This window comes from Python bivittatus, unplaced genomic scaffold, assembly GCF_059951505.1.
Source record: "Python bivittatus isolate LINGU-HERP-01145 unplaced genomic scaffold, Pbiv_v1 ctg000430_np1212, whole genome shotgun sequence".
Taxonomy (NCBI): Eukaryota; Metazoa; Chordata; class Lepidosauria; order Squamata; family Pythonidae; genus Python; species Python bivittatus.
Window position 1 is genome coordinate 1,803,840 of NW_028277071.1, and position 18,800 is coordinate 1,822,639.

Sequence of the window (18,800 nt, forward strand, 5' to 3'; positions counted from 1 at the left end):
CGCACTAATCAAGACCTACCTGTATATTGCTCCTTCCCAATACAGGTGCCTGATTGCTTTAATTCAGCAAGGCTTTCACACCTTGGGTGACCCTGTTGAGGCTATATAACCTCGGTAGACACTGCTGGGGTTCTTCACTTGTCCCAGGGCCACCCCCCAGCACAATGAGGCAGATAGCGGGGCTTGCAGAGGTAATCAGATTGTGTTCTAAGTTTAATACATGAAAATGGAATGAAATGAAGTTTAATATTTGCCCTGATGACACTGACAACTTTATGAAGTGTGGTTGCCTGCGTGCTCCTCAAAGGCATCCTTCTTTGTACAAAAGTTGTTAAATGTGGATGTATCTGCTCATATTAGCCAAGCTAGTATGACTGGATACATTTCAAACTTCTGTATTCTGAAAAAAAGGTATCTGAATCTTACCTGTTGGAGGATGGGAATGTTGTGCCATTTAGGTATCCTTTTGGGATGTCCAGTGATACTCCATTAATTTTTACTACAGCGATATTCGACTGACTAATTTTGGAAGTGTTTGGAGAGACATTTCATCCCAACAAGCAATTAGTTAAGGTAGCGACAGTATTCACATTTCTCTTCCTATTTATTTCTAAAACCTTCTTACCTTTTTGATTAAGAAAAGGCTATGCATGAGTCAGGTGTATGACTTGTGAGAAATTAAATAAAATTATAGAGTAAAAAAGACAAACATTAAAACCAATTACTTGAAAATTAAGAAATCATTAGGGCAGCTGATGAAATGGTAGACGGAAATCCAAGGGAAGGGAGGGAAACAGGTAAGTCTTTTAAATCGTGACACCCGAGCAGAATGACCTTCCCACGGTTAAGTGGATATCAACATGGTGGTGATATAGTTAATCAGATATCTCCTGAATATAAAAATCTGACCCTGCGTTACTTACAATAAAGGTAAAGATGCTGGATTCCAGGTAACTGCACTTATGAAATTTTCTTGGCTGGCCATTGGGGCTTCCTATGGTTTGGGGATTTCTTTGTGGTCTCCCATCCAAGAAATCGAGGGCTGGCCCTGCTTTGTTGATGAGGTTAGCCAAAGTCAGCCAAGGATGGCCCCTTTCTAAGAACCTGAGATCTCCTTGAATATGGCTTAGTCACGGATTAGTCGTCAAAGCAGAGCTTTTGGTACAGAAGTTCAGTGTACACAGCTAGGAATTCCGCTGAAGATCCCAGCTGTAGACTTCGAAACAATTTGAAAGTCATCCAGTCCTATACAATCAGAAACTGGTGCTCTGCAAGTTCAGTTAGCTTTATAATCCGGTCTTCCAAGGTAGGTATTTCATTACTTTTCCATCTTTTTGCATACAATAACTTGGTCAGGGAAAAAACGACAAAGACTTTTTTGAAAAACTGGGAACTTTATATGGACTTTTTGTTGAAAGAAGAGAAGACTGAATTGATAATTTTGGAATTTGGGGATTAAAAAGGAGCAAAGAGGAGGGGGAAAAGAATAAGACGATAATTACTTGATAGAAAGAAGGGTGGAAGGCATAATGATGTGTTTTCATTTTTTAAAAACTTCCTTTTTGGGGGGTACTTTTACTGTGTTGGAAAATTCTAATAAAATATATATTTAAAAAATCAGAAGCTGGCGCTGGGGTCTTGGCTAGGCAGTTACTGGAACCCTAAATATTGTCAAGGAGAGTTGTATTAGGCTGTGGCACCCCAAAATCAGAAGGAATCTGGTCACACCTTTAGACTAACACGTTTTATTAAAAGGCAGAAGCTTGGGTGAGCTACAGTTCACTTCATCAGGTGCAGTAGAGTGGCCAAACTGATGTAGGATTTACTTTACCTTGGATGTTAAATCTGAATTCACAAGCACCGCAGGCCTATTTCTCTAGTGCAGTGTTTCTCAGCCTTGGCAACTTTAGGATGTGTGGCCTTCAACTCCCAGAATTCCCTGGGGAAATCTGGGAGTTGAAAGCCACACATCCTAAAGTTGCCAAGGCTGAGAAACACTGCTCTAGTGGAAAGGTTTATTTATTCACCTCCACTGAAACTAGATATTTGAGGGAAACAAATTTGAATGACCACTAGATGGCAGGTGTGAGTTGGAGGGCTTTTTATAAACTCTGCCCCTATCTTTTAGCCCACATCAGATAATCCTAATCGAGAGAGAATTATGCACTAGTAAATTTGTTAAGGTTACCTTCTAAGCATGTAACTTGAGTTATTAGTGAGGAAGGCTGTGATTTCTGAATGTATCTGAAAAGGCTTGTGGCTAGAATAGATTCCCCCCCTTCCGTCTCACAAAACCAATTTGTGCACAGGTTTTATACTGCAATCCAGTTTAGACATCTTGGAGTCAGTCTTGGAAGACGGGGTCCAAATCCTGCCTCTGTCACACTTGTTGATGTGGCTCTTGGTCCAATCACTGATTCAGCTTAACCTTTTAAATTAAAAAAAAAAAATTTGTAACAAAACAATCTTTAATCTTAAAAAAGAGAAAAAACTGAAACAAAAATGAAAAGTACAAACTGAGAATGCAAACTAAGAAGGAAAAGAAAGAAAAAAGAAAAAAATCTATCTTATATTTTATCCTTATCAATAGTCATGGGTATATCAATGAATTCACTACTATAATATGAATAATACAAGATGTTATTGTAAGATATCGCAGAATCTCTGCCATTGTAACCCATATTGCTGCATCCTTTGATTAGCAGAAAATTTGCCTTTTCCAAAACAGAGATCACACATTTCCAATAACCATTCCTTGGCATCTGGAACTGATTCAGCTTAACCTATCTCACTGCGTTATTAGGACAAATGAGAAATGCCTATATACCATCCTGTGTATCTTCAAATAAAAATGTAGCAGTGACAGAAATGGCAATAATAGATTTCTCAAAGTGTTCTGGTCATATAACAACAACAAAATACCAGACTTGCAGATAGAAGCCGAACGCTTATGGAAAAAGAAATCCACTGTTATACCAATCGTGATTGGAGCAATACCTAAAGGATTCCCTTGATATTTGGAAATTTTGAATTTATCTGACCTGAACATCCTAATTTTACAAAAACAAAAAAACCCTGCTTGGAACTGTCTATATTCTCAGATGCTACCTTAATAATTCTTAGGTCCTTGGTTAAGACTTGGATTATTAAGTTTAACCAGTCTATTTAATGTATTAAACACTAGCACTTATGATAGCCTTATGATTTCTAAGACCAGAGATAGATTGGAAGTTATCTATTTTCCATACCTTTTCCCCTTTTCCTTTATTTCATCTTTTCTTTTTCTTTTTTTTATATTTTGTATTTCAAATTTTCTTTTCTATTTCTAACTTTTAAATATGTATCTTTAAAATATAATTAAAAAAAGTTTAAACAGTCTTAGACTGTGAATCTAATTGCTGATTACCATAATAATACTTATAACAATAACAATAACTTACAGCCCCCATTATATTTTAAGAAGCAACTTTCTTCAAACACGATAGACTCAAATGATTGCAGCAAAGAATAACTCTCGATCATTTTAATTTATTTAGTTATATTTCAAATCATCAGATAAATCTCGATCGTGCATTTCGTGCAGATTTTGAAGCCGATCGACCCAATGGCCCAAGGTTCTCCCATTTCTTCCTCGAAATAAGGAAGCACCTCCATTTATTCCTTTGTGGCGGACTTCCATTCTTCCTTAGCGTTTCGGGAAATTACGATTGTTCTTTAAATCCAGAAGCCTTGCAAGGAGATGGGATCTGCAGGTTGTGCCAAGTTTTTTCTGCATCTAGAAAAATTAGTGCAGCTTCCTTTTTTTTTTAATGATAGGTTCTATTAGGTTAATTATGAACCTGCTGTGATCCTTAATGTTCCTCTTTGGGATGTAACCTGTTTGGTCAATATACATTATGTCTGGGACACATTTCTTTAGACGTTCAGCTAGTATTGTTGTAAAAAGTTTATCATCTACATTCAGCAAAGACTTTGGTCAATATCCGTGTTTTTCAACCTTGGCCACTTTAAGATAGGTGGACTTCAACTCCCAGAATTCCCCAGCTTAAAGTGGCCAAGGTTGAGAAACACTGGCCTATATAATTGTGGTTTCTGTAGATTTGTCCCTTCTTTGTCAATCAGAGCAATAGATGCCTCTTCCTTTGTTAATGGTATCTCTGCTGTCTCTTTAATGTCATTCATTGTGACTGTCAGGGGCTGGAACAATTCCTCTTTAAATTCTTTATAATATTGAACGATCAATCCATTTTGCCACCAAACAAAACAAAACGTGAATCTCTTGGGAACCCGATAGACTCGCCTTTTAAGGCAGGCAAGAAACCCCATTTCGCAAGAAGCAGAGTGGCGCAGCGGAAGCGTGCTGGGCCCATAACCCAGAGGTCGATGGATCGAAACCATCCTCTGCTAAATCCTTTTTCTTTTTCCCCCTAGCAATAGGGAAGCAAAATCTTTGAATTCAAAGCTGGCGAGCGAAGTCAAGGGAGCGACTGGCGATGCATCCTTCTGGGAACTTGGGAACTCGCCTTTACCCCGTCCGGAGAAGACAACCCTGGATGGATGCCAGCCAGGGAAAAAGCAGGACGTGGATATTTCGGAAGAGGCAGACACGTGGAGCCGTCAAACGTTGCGGAACTGACTTCCGAGCTGGGGGGGATTGAAGTGATGATTGTTTCATGGAAAATCACCAAGATCCCCCCGCCCCTTCCATTGCTTGCAATTTAGGGCGCTAGGATGGGAAAAAGTAGCTGGGCTATGGGGTGCAGGAGGATGGGAGATGTAGTCCGAGGGGTCTGGGGCGGCGACTGCGCCTCTCCTTGCCTTAGCCTGATACGGGCACGTGGCAAAAAAGTGGACATCTTCTAATCAGGCGGATTGTTCGCTTCCGTATTTCCAAGTCCCGCTCGCAGCCAAAGCAAAGGTAGAAGCCAACATTCACGGAGATGGGGAGAAAAAGAGGTCGCCGCCCGAACAGGGACTTGAACCCTGGACCCTCAGATTAAAAGTCTGATGCTCTACCGACTGAGCTATCCGGGCTCCTGCTGCAACCAGCTTTCCGGACTCCTGTAGTGTGACTCCAGCGCCCGCTGCAGTTTCCAGCTCCGCTGAACGTTTCCATTCTCTGGCCTCGTTTCGGGCCGGTAATCAAAGCGATTCGCACGTGCAACGGGAAAAGAGCAGCGCGTAAGAGCCACAAGCCAAGACTGCAAGGACAGTAAGGATGAGGAAGTGGTAACAGTCACAATAAGGGGCCAAACAGGTTTTAATTGGCAGGGTGGTTAAGTGATGAAAGGCCCTTTGCGCAGATCACAGTTCTTTATGAATCCGGGGCGTTGATTCCCGCTCAAAAGAGAGACTTCCGTATAAATGCTGACCATTAAGTGTTGTGAAAAAAGGATATTTTTTAAAAAAATGCCCTTGCACTGATGGGTTGCGCATCTCCAGGCAACCTCTGCCATTACTTGCTCCAGATCTGCGCTGAACAAGCTTCTGTTTCTTCTTCAAGTCTTCCAGGGCTTCGGAAGCCACAGATCCACTGTGAAATATTTCCAAAATATGGAGGAAACTAAAATTTACCAGCACATGCACTTTAACATGGATTCATACAGTCAGCTAATAGGGAAGTAGCTTGGGCAATTGCTAGTCAGGTTCACGTGGTTCCTTTTCGGCTTCTTAGAGCATAAAGATTTGGACTGTGGGAGGAGAGATGAGGGGCACCACTTTCTTGCTTAGTCCTTGCTCTTCCTAGTTGATTAAATTGACCGAGTTGATTACATTAACAGCTGTAACTTCATGGTTCTGCCAACACCTCCTTGAACGCAGGATGTGTCTCTGCATGCTTTGAAGGGTGCAGTAATAAGACTGTTATTGAAAAATCCCAATCTTGACCTTGAAGATCTTCTCACATATGAGAAGTCTCACATATGAAAAAGTGGTGTCCTCACTAGCTCCAAATGTAGTTGGATCATACTGATTTCTTGAAGCCATTTCAACAGTTTATTCTGGAATATGAGAATGTGTTGATTACCTTGATAGGAGGTAATTTGTAGTGATTTGGATCCTTTCTGTTAGGACATGCCAGAACAGGATGTTGAAGGACTGCTATTCCACATCTAGTTCATTGAGTTGGTGTCTCATAGGACTTCATCGTGTCCTGTCTGCTGTTGAACATCTACATGAAACCATTAGGGGACAATCTGGAACTTTGGAGTGAGAAGCCATCAACATACTGATGACACCCAACTCTGATGTTCCTTCCCTTCACACTCCAAGGAAGCACTGAGTACCCCTGACTGTTGCGTAATCTTGATCACAAGATGGATGAGGGAGAAGAAGTTGAAATCCAGACAAGATGGAGCTGGTAAAGAAAAAGCTGGATTCTTGGACTGAGCTGAAGTTTGTTATGGGCAGATTTGCACGTCCTCTGAAAGAGCAGGTTCACAACTATGGGTGCTCCTTGCCTCCAGCTACCCCTGGATTTGCAGAGGAGCACAGTTACACATCTACACTAGTACACCAACTTTCTTGAGCCAGTTGGCAAGAGTTATTCATGCCTTATTTACAACCCATTTTGACTCTTGTACTTCGTAAAGGGCTATCAGGACCAATATCTGAAAGCAAGGGACAGAAAACATATGACACCTATACTGGAAGATCTTCATTGTTTACCAGTTGCTAACTGGGCACAATTTAGGGCATTCGTGTTGACAAAACTCTTGGTTCCTGACTGTTTAAGGGACTGCCTCTGTCTTGGTGAAACTGCTCAGTTGCTTAGATGAGTGTTTCCCACCATCATCAAAACTGTCTTGTTGAGTATGCGGGAAAGGACCTTCTCTGGCAGCTCTAAAAGGAGTCATATTTGTCTCCCACTCAGAATTTAGGAAAAAGGGGAAACGTTTACTTTCTGATTTAAATTCTTACTCATTTTAAGGATCAGGTTTAGTTGGGTTTATTTCACTGGTATTTTACACTTTGTAAGATAGCTTTATGCTGTCTTCAGTGTTCGAATAAAACAGAGCATTAATTTGAGAATAAATACCATTTAAAATAAATTAAAAAAAAAAACTAAAGGGTTTCTATGGAGGCTGGTGTTTTAAAATGTGCTGCAGCAGTAAGGATGAGAAGGTGCTTAGGGCAATCCTTGATGAAAACCAAGGGGTTCAGGGAATCCTGATTGAACAATGTAGTGAAACCAGGTAATACCGATACCAATTTGGTTGTAATTCGACTAGATTAGATTCACTAAGAAACTAAGCAGGCTGTTGTTACAGATGGCCGGTTAGCTCAGTTGGTTAGAGCGTGGTGCTAATAACGCCAAGGTCGCGGGTTCGATCCCCGTACGGGCCAGCTGCTTATTTTAAGACCAAGAAAACTATGTTAGTAGCATTTCCGATTTGGAAAGCGGAACGCCCGAGCTGTGGCTTGCTTTTGTTTCCGCAAACCTTTTGGAAGCAGAAGTTTTATGTAATTCTCCGCATTTTAGAAGTTGACTGCAATGAGGAAGTGTAGCTTGACAGTGTTAACCATGCACATGTTGGAAGTTCTGTTGGAGAGCAGCTCCTCTTGGTAGGAAAAGGAGAAAAAAGAATTAACATAAAAATTGAAAATTGATGGCAAAAGGGCACTTCCTAAACAAAGTTCAAAATCTTCTTAAGGCGCCTTCTTAGCGCAGGAGGCAGCGCGTCAGTCTCATAATCTGAAGGTCCTGAGTTCGAACCTCAGAGAAGGCAGAAGCTTTTTCCGAAGGAGTAAATGCGAATAATTTCTCTCACTTTCTTGCACAAAACTCTCGTTTAAGTTTCAAAATACTTACATGTGTTGCCTTCGGAGTGGGTACCTCCGAGCCCAAGCCCAAGCAGCAAATGCGTAGCAAGCGAAAGACTCAGAAACTGATTTGTACTGACTCCTGAGAACTTCAGTCTAAGCAAGAGAACGGTGGACCGCGGTGTGAAAATGCATCATTGCAAAACATGTTAACCCCCCAGGAAGCCCAATTGATCCTTCCCCTTTCCTTATTAACTCAGTTTGCAAAATTTATTGCTATATTATTGCATGTAAGCCACTCTGATTTCAGAGACATGCAACTGCTAAGCCAGTGTTTCTCAACCTTGGTGCTGCCGGGGAACTCTGGAAGCCGAAGTCCACAGGTCTTAGAGTCACCAAGGTTGAGAAAAACTGTTCTAAACCATCTATAGATGTTTACAGACGCCCAACTTTAGAATTGCGGGCTGCCTTGATGTAGGTTTAATTCAATTTATGTGTAAGCCATTTTTTCTCAGGGCATTGTCCGCACGTGTAAAAACTACAGGTCCCATAACTTTAAGCCCACTAAAAACTATTTTATCAATCCAGCTAGTTAAAGAAGGTTTCTAGTGGGCTTGAAGTTGATTCCAAGCCACATTAATCATAGTTAGAGTGTGGCCTAATGAAGAGGACCCTCCTCCCTTCAACTTCGGGGGATAATGTCCCTCTTTTGAAGAGCTTCAAGGTTCTCATTGCTCTTATCAGATGGACCCTGACGCTGCCCCAGTAACAGCAGCTCCTCCCTTGTCCAAGTGGGTGGCTCTTAAAAGAGCCTTTGGTGCTCGCATCGGGAACTCTTCGCTCTGCGGGAAAGAGAAGCTACTTGGAGCTGGTGTACTTGGTGACGGCCTTGGTGCCCTCCGAGACGGCGTGCTTGGCCAGCTCGCCGGGCAGCAGCAGGCGCACGGCCGTCTGGATCTCGCGGGAGGTGATGGTGGAGCGCTTGTTGTAGTGCGCCAGGCGGGAGGCCTCGGCCGCGATGCGCTCGAAGATGTCGTTGACGAAGGAGTTCATGATGCTCATGGCCTTGGAGGAGATGCCGGTGTCGGGGTGCACCTGCTTCAGCACCTTGTAGACGTAGATGGAGTAGCTCTCCTTGCGGCTCTTCTTGCGCTTCTTGTCGCCCTTCTTCTGCGTCTTGGTGATGGCCTTCTTCGAGCCCTTCTTGGGCACGGGGGCGGACTTGGCCGGCTCGGGCATGTTTTACTCTAATCACACAACAGAAAAAATTAAACGGAACTTAGCAGCCAGCCTTCTATTTATAGGGCCCACATGCAAATGAGGCGCCTAAAACGCTCTCGTCGCTATTGGCTAACATCCGCATTGACGCAAAAATGAAAGAAAAAACTTCCCGGAATTTTGGTTTTGCCGGCGGTGAGTTCTCATTGGTCGACTGCTGGGCATCGTTCTCTTCTGTTGGCTGATTTTTCAGAAGTCCTTTTGTCATTGGTTAGTCCGGGGGCCCAAGGTCATTGGACACTGGGGGCTAAAGTGGACCAATCAAAAAAAGCATTTGCAAGACCTTGAAATAGTATATAAAGGGCAGGACAAGGCGGGTTTTTTTATTCGGAACTTTGAAAATTGCCTTTTTTTCTTCTATCTTCGTTGAGTTGAATCAGAATGTCTGGACGTGGGAAGCAGGGCGGCAAAGCGAGGGCCAAGGCCAAGACGCGCTCCTCCCGCGCCGGGCTGCAGTTCCCCGTCGGCCGCGTGCACCGGCTGCTGCGCAAGGGTAACTACGCGGAGCGCGTCGGCGCCGGCGCCCCGGTCTACCTGGCCGCGGTGCTGGAGTACCTGACGGCCGAGATCCTGGAGCTGGCGGGCAACGCGGCCCGCGACAACAAGAAGACGCGCATCATCCCGCGCCACCTGCAGCTGGCCATCCGCAACGACGAGGAGCTGAACAAGCTGCTGGGCAAGGTCACCATCGCCCAGGGCGGCGTCCTGCCCAACATCCAGGCCGTCCTGCTGCCCAAGAAGACCGAGAGCCACAAGGCCAAGGGCAAGTAGAGCCCCCCGGCCCGCCCGCTGCCCCGCCGCCGCCCACAACGACACCAAAGGCTCTTTTAAGAGCCACCCACCTTTTCATGGAAAGAGCTGGGAGAACAGAAATTGGGATTGGGTGGAAATTTACTTCGAGCAGGAATCCCGGTGATGTCGTGTCAATGACAGAATTCCCTAGCCAGCAGAATTTGAAGTCCACGCATCTTAAAGTTGCTGAAGTTGAGAAATAAAGTAGTCTTGGGGGCTTAGCAATCAGGCTGGATTTTTCCGAGGGTCCCCGCCCACCGCGACTCGACTCGCGTTCCGCTTTTTTTCCGAGCTGAGCCAAATAAATGATAAAACGTGGCTTTCTTAAAAACCCAGTTCCATTCATTTCATCCACGGCCTTGTTCACACAACACCCTTGACTAGATCGCACAGAAACTTGGCAGCCACGTTCGCCCACTACACCCCGCTTGATTAGGATTAGCTTCCTTACGTTTTTTAAAAATTTTTTTTAAGGTCTGTTTAATTCGCGGTTCCATCGTCTGCGGGAATCCGGGCGACGGATTAACTCCAGAAGCATCAGAAAGATGTGTGAATACAACTCATAGCTCTTGTTAGACGAAGTTAACGCGTTTAGGTGTAAAATACGTCTTCAAGGCAATTTGGCCCATTTAGGGAGCATCTTGGAGAGAAATTGAGAACATGTTTCTATCTCAAGCGAATGTTCAAAAGAAGAGGCCACAAAGTTACATTAAATTAAGAAGCCGCGAGGATACCTAAGTAACAACTTTCGGGTGAATCAGGAGTCTGCCGGCGCCTTTTCGGACCGACGTGCTTTATTAAAAAGCATCAACTCTTTATGCTTTTCGCTGTTCGGCTCCTGATCTTAGGCGGCCGGGGACTAGCGCGGCTTCTTCTATCACTTTCCAACAAGGCGCCTTGTTTAGCAAAATGCTGAACGCAGAAGGAAGGGCGATTGGCTCCCATCGAGCCGGCGCGGGGGTTTTTGAAAAGGGGTTTGAGCCAATCATTGCAAGCGCGGGAATTTTGAAAAGAGGGAAAAGTGTCAGCCGGCCGTAGCCGCCAGCGGAGACGACAAATGCGCCTTTGCTTTAGGCACGAAGGGGAGAAATGGATCTGTTCAATTCCTCCTAGGACAAATAGTGCATTTTAAAAATATTGCTTGCTGGCTGGGGAATTCTGGGAGCTGGAGTCCACACGTCTTAAAGTTGCTGAAGTTGAGGAACACTGGAATACACAGATACCTGCTGGCTAATCTGACCAGGATTTGTACCAAGAAAGTATTGTTACTGCTTTTCCTTCTTGTTTAATCCTGTTATATTTAAAGGGACTTACTGCTAACCCTTATTTATTTATTAAATTTGTCCCCCAGCCCATCTCCCCCCGATGGGGGACTCTGGGTGGCTCACAACCTGTTAAAACAATAAATAAATTACAATTAAAACCTATCACAATACATTCACGAAAATAAAAGGGAAGAAGTCCAGGAGGCCGATGGTTCAAGGCAGCAACGCCAGGCCACTGAGGGACTAGCCAACCCCACAGTTGATGATATCAAATACCAGTAGCTTGCCTTGCAACTTATTTTATTTGGATTGATTTTGGTTAAACGTATCCCTGTTTTAAAGCTAAGTAGCACTCCTCTACTTCTTGCCCTGCCAACAACCCTGTGAGGTAGGCTAGGCCGGGAGAGGACCAGCTCCAAAGTCTTCCAGGGCGTGGGTGGACTTGCATCTGGTCCTCTTGGATTTGGGTGTAAGAAAACTAGGCAAGCAGCAGACAACATTAGGTTAGTTGTAGATCTAATAGATTTGTATACAAATAAATATCAATTTATAATTTAATCATTAGATGCTGAAAAAGCCTGTGACAAAATACATCAACTGTATATGTTTGCTGTACTAAATAGATTCGGATTTCCTTTGGAATTCATAAAATGGATCAAGATATATGAGTCGCCCACATCTAAAGTGAAGGTTAATGGTATGTTTTCTGCTACTTTCCCATTATTTAGAGACACTAGGTGAGGATGTCCACTTTCACCGTTGCTCTTCAATATTTGCGTGGAACCCTCGGCTTGTGCTCGTGGACAACACGGGGAGATTTACGGAGTAGTGCATAATTCGGTTGAATATAAACTGGTTTTATTTGCAGACAATATTCTTTATTCCTAAACCTCACACTACTATCCCAGTGTTGATGCAAATGATAGATGCCTCTAGTAAAATAGCAGGATATTCTATTAACTGGTCCAAATTGGAGTTGATGCCAGTAGGTGAAAATTTGGTTACCCATCCATTTAAGGAATATCAATTCTGCGTTTGTACCGAATGCATTAAATATTATATGTATACCAAAGGATATAACTCAGGAACATATGATATAAATAGAATATATAAAGAGGTTTCCTCAGATATGGATAGATGGGGGTCATTAAACCTCACCCTTTGGGGAAAGGTGAACACTCTTAAAATGAAAATTATTCCCAGATTCATTTACTGTATATTCTGAGAGGAATTCTTGTTCAAATATCTGGAAAATATTTTCAGAAAATAAATTCTTTGTTTAGAAAATGTTTAGGGGGTTCTTCGATTCCAAGAATATCTTTACAGAAAATGCAATTGCCAATTAATGAGGGAGGATTCTGTTTTCTGAATCTGGAGCTATATCATCAAGCTTACCTACTGTCAAGTATTAAATACTGGAAACCAACAATTGGTGCTAAATTTCCGATTTGGGCAACGTTGGAATATACATATATAATACCTTTGGTTGGATGGACGGTATTAGGATCTAAATACAATAGAACTCTAGTATCTCTGGAAACAATTATGTCAGAAAGCTATGTAATGTAATGTCTAATAAAAAAAGATTCAATCCTTTTTCCCATGCTAAATTGTTAATTGTTTAACAAGTTGTTAAATCCTTTAAAACTAAAAAAAAGTCTTCTAGTTTTTATAGATATTTGTTATCAATAGATCAATTTGATATGCAGATGCTGAGAGATGAGTGGAATAAAGAATTAGAGGTTCCTATATTGCCTAGACCTAGGACATGCGTGTCAAAAATGACATGCCATGATGTTTTGGGTGACATGCCAGTGTTCACCAACACCCAACAACAACTATTCTCCCTGTCTGAGTTACCAAAGAAACTGAGTTTGTTTTACTTGTATTTCCTTTTTGTAATTATTTGACGTTTCTTTATATAATACATAGCACCACACATGACTGGACTGTATATTTTTTTAAAATAAATGAATATGTAAAGAATTGTTTCTCTTTGGTTCGTGTGTGAGTGTGAGACATGCCTGAAGAGTCAAGTTAGGCATTTTCCGAATTTTTGATCAATGGGAGAGTGTCTTAACCTCTATAGCAAGAGTGTCAATTGACCTTAAACTATGACTTATACAACAAAAAATAGTATTGAGAATTTACCAGACTCTATTATGTCTTATACAAAGAATTGTCTATGACAGCATTTTGTTGGAGATTTAATAAGGACAATACCTCTTTAAAACATGTTTTTACAATGTCCTATACTTACTAAGTTTTGGGAGAAAGTAATAATCCATATAAATGTGACTGTGTAACAAAAGCTAAAATTTTCAGAGGATAATTCTCTTGAATTACATACCTAGTACATGGAACTTGACAACTGGATAATATAAATGGATTCTCCATGCCCTTACTATGGCCAAAAGGCTGATATTGCAGCATTGGAAAGATAAATTTATGGCCTCAGTTATTCAGTGGATTGAAGACCTGATTGTGCTTGCCACTTATGAGGTGATTGCCTACAGACGTAGACTTTCTATGGACAAGTATAATGAAATATGGGACTCATTTATACAAATTACAGTAGGTTAAAAAAACATGATTGTCATATAAATGCATTAGATAGATAAACTTACTTGAATAATATTTGCTACAGATAGAACTGTAATTGTTTACTGTTATAATGACATATACTATTTTTTGCTGTATTTCTTTCACTTTTTTGTAAAGCACCTTTTTAGTTTTTTCTCTTCGACAATGTATGTATCTCCATCATTATTACCATTGTGTTTTTCTTTTTTGTTATTAATTAAAAAGCAATACAATATAAAAAAAAACTATAGATATTGATTGATTATGGGCCATCGAGTCATTTCTGACTCCTGGCGACCACACAGATAGATCTTCTCCATGCCAGTCTATCCCTAAGCTGTTCTTTCAAGTCTCCCAAGGGTGCGTTCATGGCTACTATAGCTGAGTCCATCCCCCTCGCTGCTGGTCCTCCTCTTCTTCCCTTTCCTTGCGCCTTTCCCAGCATGAGAGCCTTTTCAGAGAGTTGGGTCTTTGCATAATGTGTCCGAAGTAGGATCGTTTGAGCCTGGTTGTTTGCATCAGACAGTCTGCGTTTACTCCAAATTGAATCCTGCCAATTCTTGTCCGCCCCATTGACTTATTTAATAAGACTGATATAGCCACCCCTATTGTAACAACTCTGGGCTGCACACGAAACAGTAAAAAGAACAGAAACTTCCAAACTGATCAAAGTCCTTTGAGTTTTCCATTGGAGTGGAAAGGCTGAGAAATAAAGCCGATCAATGCACACCTGATTTGGACCCTAACAGTAGGAATGAGGGCAATCGGTGGAGAATAGGGTTGGCTAGGACTTCTGCTCGCCTTTAGGGTCCAAGAGAGAGGAATCGGGGTACTCCCAAAGGCGGTTTAAGCCACCTATCCCTTGCTTCTGAGTGGGGAATAGAACATCGCTGTAACTTCTAGGTTGAAGATGCCAACATATTGCGTCATGTGCCTTCTTAGCGCAGTAGGCAGCGCGTCAGTCTCATAATCTGAAGGTCCTGAGTTCGAGCCTCAGAGAGGGCATATTTTTTGGGGGGGAGGGGGAGTTTTAAAAACAAAACGTCTCGCTAAACTGAAATTACAGCGTACAGCTCACGTTCCTCTTGAGTCTTCTAACATTTCGAAGTGAGTTTTCCAGGTTTTTGATTTAAGAGGGAGAGGGAGAGGGTGGTGGGAGTCCCACCCCCCGTCGCACAGCGAGATCTTGTGCAGGGGTTGCAGTTTGGCTGAGAACATCGTGTTTCTTCAACCTGGGAAAAAGATGGAGCCCTTGTTTCGGACCACCATTTACTTCCCCTGACTGCAAGGTAGCAAGGAAAGCATGCCTAACCTAGCTCGGAGTAAATTTATGTAAACGGGGCTACTTTGCAACAGCCCGGCTAGCTCAGTCGGTAGAGCATGAGACTCTTAATCTCAGGGTCGTGGGTTCGAGCCCCACGTTGGGCGCACAGCTTTTGTTCTTCACACCTTCCTGTAAATAGCAACCACCCCCATCCTAGCGTGACGCTTTGGAGTACAAAGTTTTAAAAAAGCACGCTTTGGCCTTGATAGGTCCCGATGGAAATGTCCCTCGCTGCAATTTTTTTTCCCTCCGCTGGTTTACAGTAATGGAACGGTGAATCCATATCGTTGATGACCGAGTGTTCAGGAACGGGAAAGAGGGTAAAGCTGTGTCGGGAAAGAGTCGCTAGCAACATTAAAAAAATAAAAAGTCAATGTAAGGAGTTTTTGGAGAGAGGGAAAACAATTAGCAGAGGATGGTTTCGATCCATCGACCTCTGGGTTATGGGCCCAGCACGCTTCCGCTGCGCCACTCTGCTGGTGATAGAATTCGGTCTATTACAATCACCCAAAAAAGCCTGCTTCTGTGTGCAGCTTCTCAAGAAAAGGCTTTTCCGACCTCCTAAACTCCCGTGCTCTCCTTGAAGGGAAGAGTTTCGCCTGCTGTCCATACAGGGGTGTCCTCTGGAAAATCAGGGTGGGGGCCACAACCATGCAATCAAAGCCCCGCCCCCTTTTTATAATGCATAGTTGTGGCCCCACATGGTGACTTTTTGGACCTCTTTCCTGTGGACATCCCTGTATCCATGCACTGATTTTTTTTAAACCTTGCAGTTTGAATGTGTGCAGCTATTATTCTATCTCAATACTAAATAAATACAGTGGTACCTCGGTTCACGAACTTAATTCATTCCACAATTCTGGTCGCGAACCAAATTGGTCGCGAACCGAACCAAATTTCCCCATAAGGTTCAGTGTAAATAAGGTTAATCCGTTCTGAACCATATGTATTTTTTTTAAACCATCTTTATTCTTCAAAATAATCGAGATTGTCGACTTCGCCATCTTGTACTCCGAGGCCAGATCACACAAATACCACGCTCATGCTTTTCTACAATTTCCTTCTTCAATTCAATGGTTATTTTCTTCAAAACCTTCTTCTTACCATTCTTGCTCTGCACTTTCTTTTTACCACCATGCTTGCTCTGCACTTTCTTTGGAGCCATGCTAGATGTACTGGATGTGCTAAAAAGCACACCAAAAAACTTCACAGCAAGTGTCTGTCTGCGACCGTGATCTCACCTGGAGGAAGCCACGACCACGTGTCAGAGCAGGGAAGATGGCCGCAAGTCATGTTCGTCACCCGATGCAGAGTTTGCAAACGGAAGCAAAATTTTGCGAATGCTGCTGTTCGCGAACCAAATTGCTCGTGAACAGAAGCGTTCATGAACTGAGGTATTACTGTAATGAAGTTTAGATTCCCTATCCCCTCCCCTGGTCAACAGGACTGCTGTTTTTCAAATTACTATTATTGTCATCTTCTCAGCTAGCTGAGGACTCTGCAGAAACCCTTGCTCTCAACCAAAGACTCAAGGGCTGTTTTATTTTTATTATGGTCTCTGGTCCATGTTTCCTTTCCAAATCAAGAGAATTCAGAAACGCATTTTTCATCAGCAAGATTTCCTCCCTTTCAGTGTAATTGCTGGGGAAGAGCATCTCATCCAAGCACCTTGACTGATTGATAGGCCTCCCTTTTCAAACGCCTTGAGAAGTTTGCAAAAATGCCTACAAGTTTCACATCTGCAGTGCACACATGTTTGCAAGAGATAGAGGACATCTTACAGGGTGGAAGCAAGATTGGGGATGATCTTGGCAAGCTGGAATAATGGGATTTCATTTCCACCCAGACACATGAAAAATCAAAGGCGACGTGAATAGGATTGGGGAGGCCATGCTGGAAGCAGAACGTGCGGAATGGATCTGGGTGTCTTGAGGGTTCCCAAGCTGAACTTGAGCTAATGGCGTGATGCAACTGCAAATCATCATGAAATCCTCATGCATCAACAGAAGAATAAGATCAAGATCAAGATAAGTCCTCATTCCTTTTGATTCTGTGTTGTTCATACCTAAAATATTGAACCCCGGGCATAGCATTTTAGAAAGGATGGTGAGAAACTGGAGGACCTTACGAGGACCTCTTGGAGGTTCTGGGTCTATTCAGCCTAGAGAAGACTTAAGGGAGACATGATAGCTGTTGTCAAGCACCGGAAGGGCTATAACGTAGAAGATGGGGCAGAATGGTTTGATGCTGCTCCAGGAGACAGGAGAAAAATAATGGCTTTAAAATCTGGCCTGGGTCTGTCAAGGTCATCTTCATTACTCTCTACAAAAACACAGTGCTTTGGAATTTAAAGTTACCCCTCCCAGCTCTACCTCCTCGCCTCTGTATCTTATTCTCTCTCCATTTCCCTTTGGCTTTTCATAACCCCAAAGCTGCTTTTTGAATTCCCTGTTCCAGATTACTTTCTACTTTGCCCCTCCCTTCCCTTCCCTTCCCTTCCCTTCCCTTCCCTTCCCTTCCCTTCCCTTCCCTTCCCTTCCCTTCCCCTTTCTTTCTTTCTTTCTTTCTTTCTTTCTTTCTTTCTTTCTTTCTTTCTTTCTTTCTTTCTTTCTTTCTTTCTTTCTTTCTTTCTTTCTTTCTTTCTTTCTTTCTTTCTTTCTTTCTTTCTTTCTTTCTTTCTTTCTTTCTTTCTTTCTTTCTTTCTTTCTTCCTTAGCACACTTTTCCACCTCCATCTATTCCCTGTGCTGAATATCAGTCTCGTTACACCATCTCCTGGTGGCCGAAAGAGCTGCAGCATTTTCAGCAGCCAGAATATACCTATTCACCCAACTCACAGACAGAATACATATTAACACAAACCACAGTATAAGTGGCTCTACCACTTCAAGAGTATAATCCTCACTATGCCATGCAATGGCTTAGCTAACTATATACTACAAAACTCTCATGTCTGTAACCTTCAACTGGGCAAAACAGTGAGTCACAGGGCAACAATTTTTGAACTAAGGTACCTCAAGTGGACTAACTTACAGAATGCGTCCAAAATCAGGAACCCATTACTCCTGTGGGATTCAAATTTGGGAAATTTGTGGCCGCTTCAGCACTGCTGTGCTGCCGTGCCACTGTGGTCAGCCCAGGTCATGTGATCATCATGGGCATATCCCTGACCTCTTTCCCACCTCCCTCTGTTTATCTAAAACATTCCAATGTCATGCTGTAATTTCTACTGTGTCTCCCTTTTCCTTAGCAATGTAGTAGGCCAAAGATATATAAACCCTGCTTTGTGTTTGCTCATGGATGCTCAGCAAATCCAAACTTTGTTGTGGGTTCAGTATAAAGCATAACATTGCCTGTATGCATGCAAATTAAATTCTGCTGTATCTTCAAAATGATCTGTTTGCTTTAGGTAAGCCAGGTTTTGGACACAACACTATCTTATCTCCTCCTTATGTAATCTACCCAGCAAAACCACAAAAAGGCAAGGGTTACACCTAGACATTCCCGATTTCACCTACAGCAAAGGAATATTTATTTATGTATATTTAAAGCTCCTTGTCATCAAGAATTGTCCATTAAAATTATGCTGTTCTGCATAAGCTTGAACCCCCTCAGTCAGATAATCACAAGGACTGGATATGGGTTCAAGAGTGGAACTACCATTAGCCACCTCCTCCATATGGATGACATCAACTGCATGTTAAGAGTGAACGAGGCATTGACTTGCTGATCCACCTGACACAGATCTACATTAAATATATTGGGATGTCATTTGGACTGGCGAAGTGTGGCCGGATG

The 18,800-nt window shown here is 42.6% G+C and overlaps 2 protein-coding genes and 7 non-coding genes across 9 annotated transcripts; 6 read left to right on the forward strand and 3 right to left on the reverse strand.

Moving 5' to 3' along the window:
* The first annotated feature begins 4,335 nt into the window (after positions 1–4,335).
* TRNAM-CAU (transfer RNA methionine (anticodon CAU)) lies at positions 4,336–4,407 on the forward strand. The gene has a single exon. It is a non-coding gene; the product is annotated as a tRNA-Met (tRNA).
* Positions 4,408–4,961: 554 nt separating this feature from the next.
* On the reverse strand, positions 4,962–5,034 carry TRNAK-UUU (transfer RNA lysine (anticodon UUU)). The gene has a single exon. It is a non-coding gene; the product is annotated as a tRNA-Lys (tRNA).
* A 2,236-nt stretch (positions 5,035–7,270) lies between these two features.
* Positions 7,271–7,344, forward strand: TRNAI-AAU (transfer RNA isoleucine (anticodon AAU)). Its single transcript has one exon. It is a non-coding gene; the product is annotated as a tRNA-Ile (tRNA).
* Positions 7,345–7,654: 310 nt separating this feature from the next.
* On the forward strand, positions 7,655–7,727 carry TRNAM-CAU (transfer RNA methionine (anticodon CAU)). The gene has a single exon. It is a non-coding gene; the product is annotated as a tRNA-Met (tRNA).
* Positions 7,728–8,584: 857 nt separating this feature from the next.
* Positions 8,585–9,003, reverse strand: LOC103061485 (histone H2B 7-like). The gene has a single exon (XM_007444262.4). It carries the CDS (start codon positions 8,998–9,000, stop codon positions 8,620–8,622), a length of 381 nt encoding a protein of 126 aa, XP_007444324.2. The 5' UTR covers positions 9,001–9,003; the 3' UTR covers positions 8,585–8,619.
* Positions 9,004–9,358: 355 nt separating this feature from the next.
* Positions 9,359–13,837, forward strand: LOC103061245 (histone H2A type 2-C-like). The gene has a single exon (XM_088144205.1). It carries the CDS (start codon positions 9,421–9,423, stop codon positions 9,808–9,810), a length of 390 nt encoding a protein of 129 aa, XP_088000331.1. The 5' UTR covers positions 9,359–9,420; the 3' UTR covers positions 9,811–13,837.
* Positions 13,838–14,611: 774 nt separating this feature from the next.
* TRNAM-CAU (transfer RNA methionine (anticodon CAU)) lies at positions 14,612–14,684 on the forward strand. Its single transcript has one exon. It is a non-coding gene; the product is annotated as a tRNA-Met (tRNA).
* A 350-nt stretch (positions 14,685–15,034) lies between these two features.
* TRNAK-CUU (transfer RNA lysine (anticodon CUU)) lies at positions 15,035–15,107 on the forward strand. Its single transcript has one exon. It is a non-coding gene; the product is annotated as a tRNA-Lys (tRNA).
* A 302-nt stretch (positions 15,108–15,409) lies between these two features.
* TRNAM-CAU (transfer RNA methionine (anticodon CAU)) lies at positions 15,410–15,481 on the reverse strand. Its single transcript has one exon. It is a non-coding gene; the product is annotated as a tRNA-Met (tRNA).
* Positions 15,482–18,800: the final 3,319 nt, after the last annotated feature.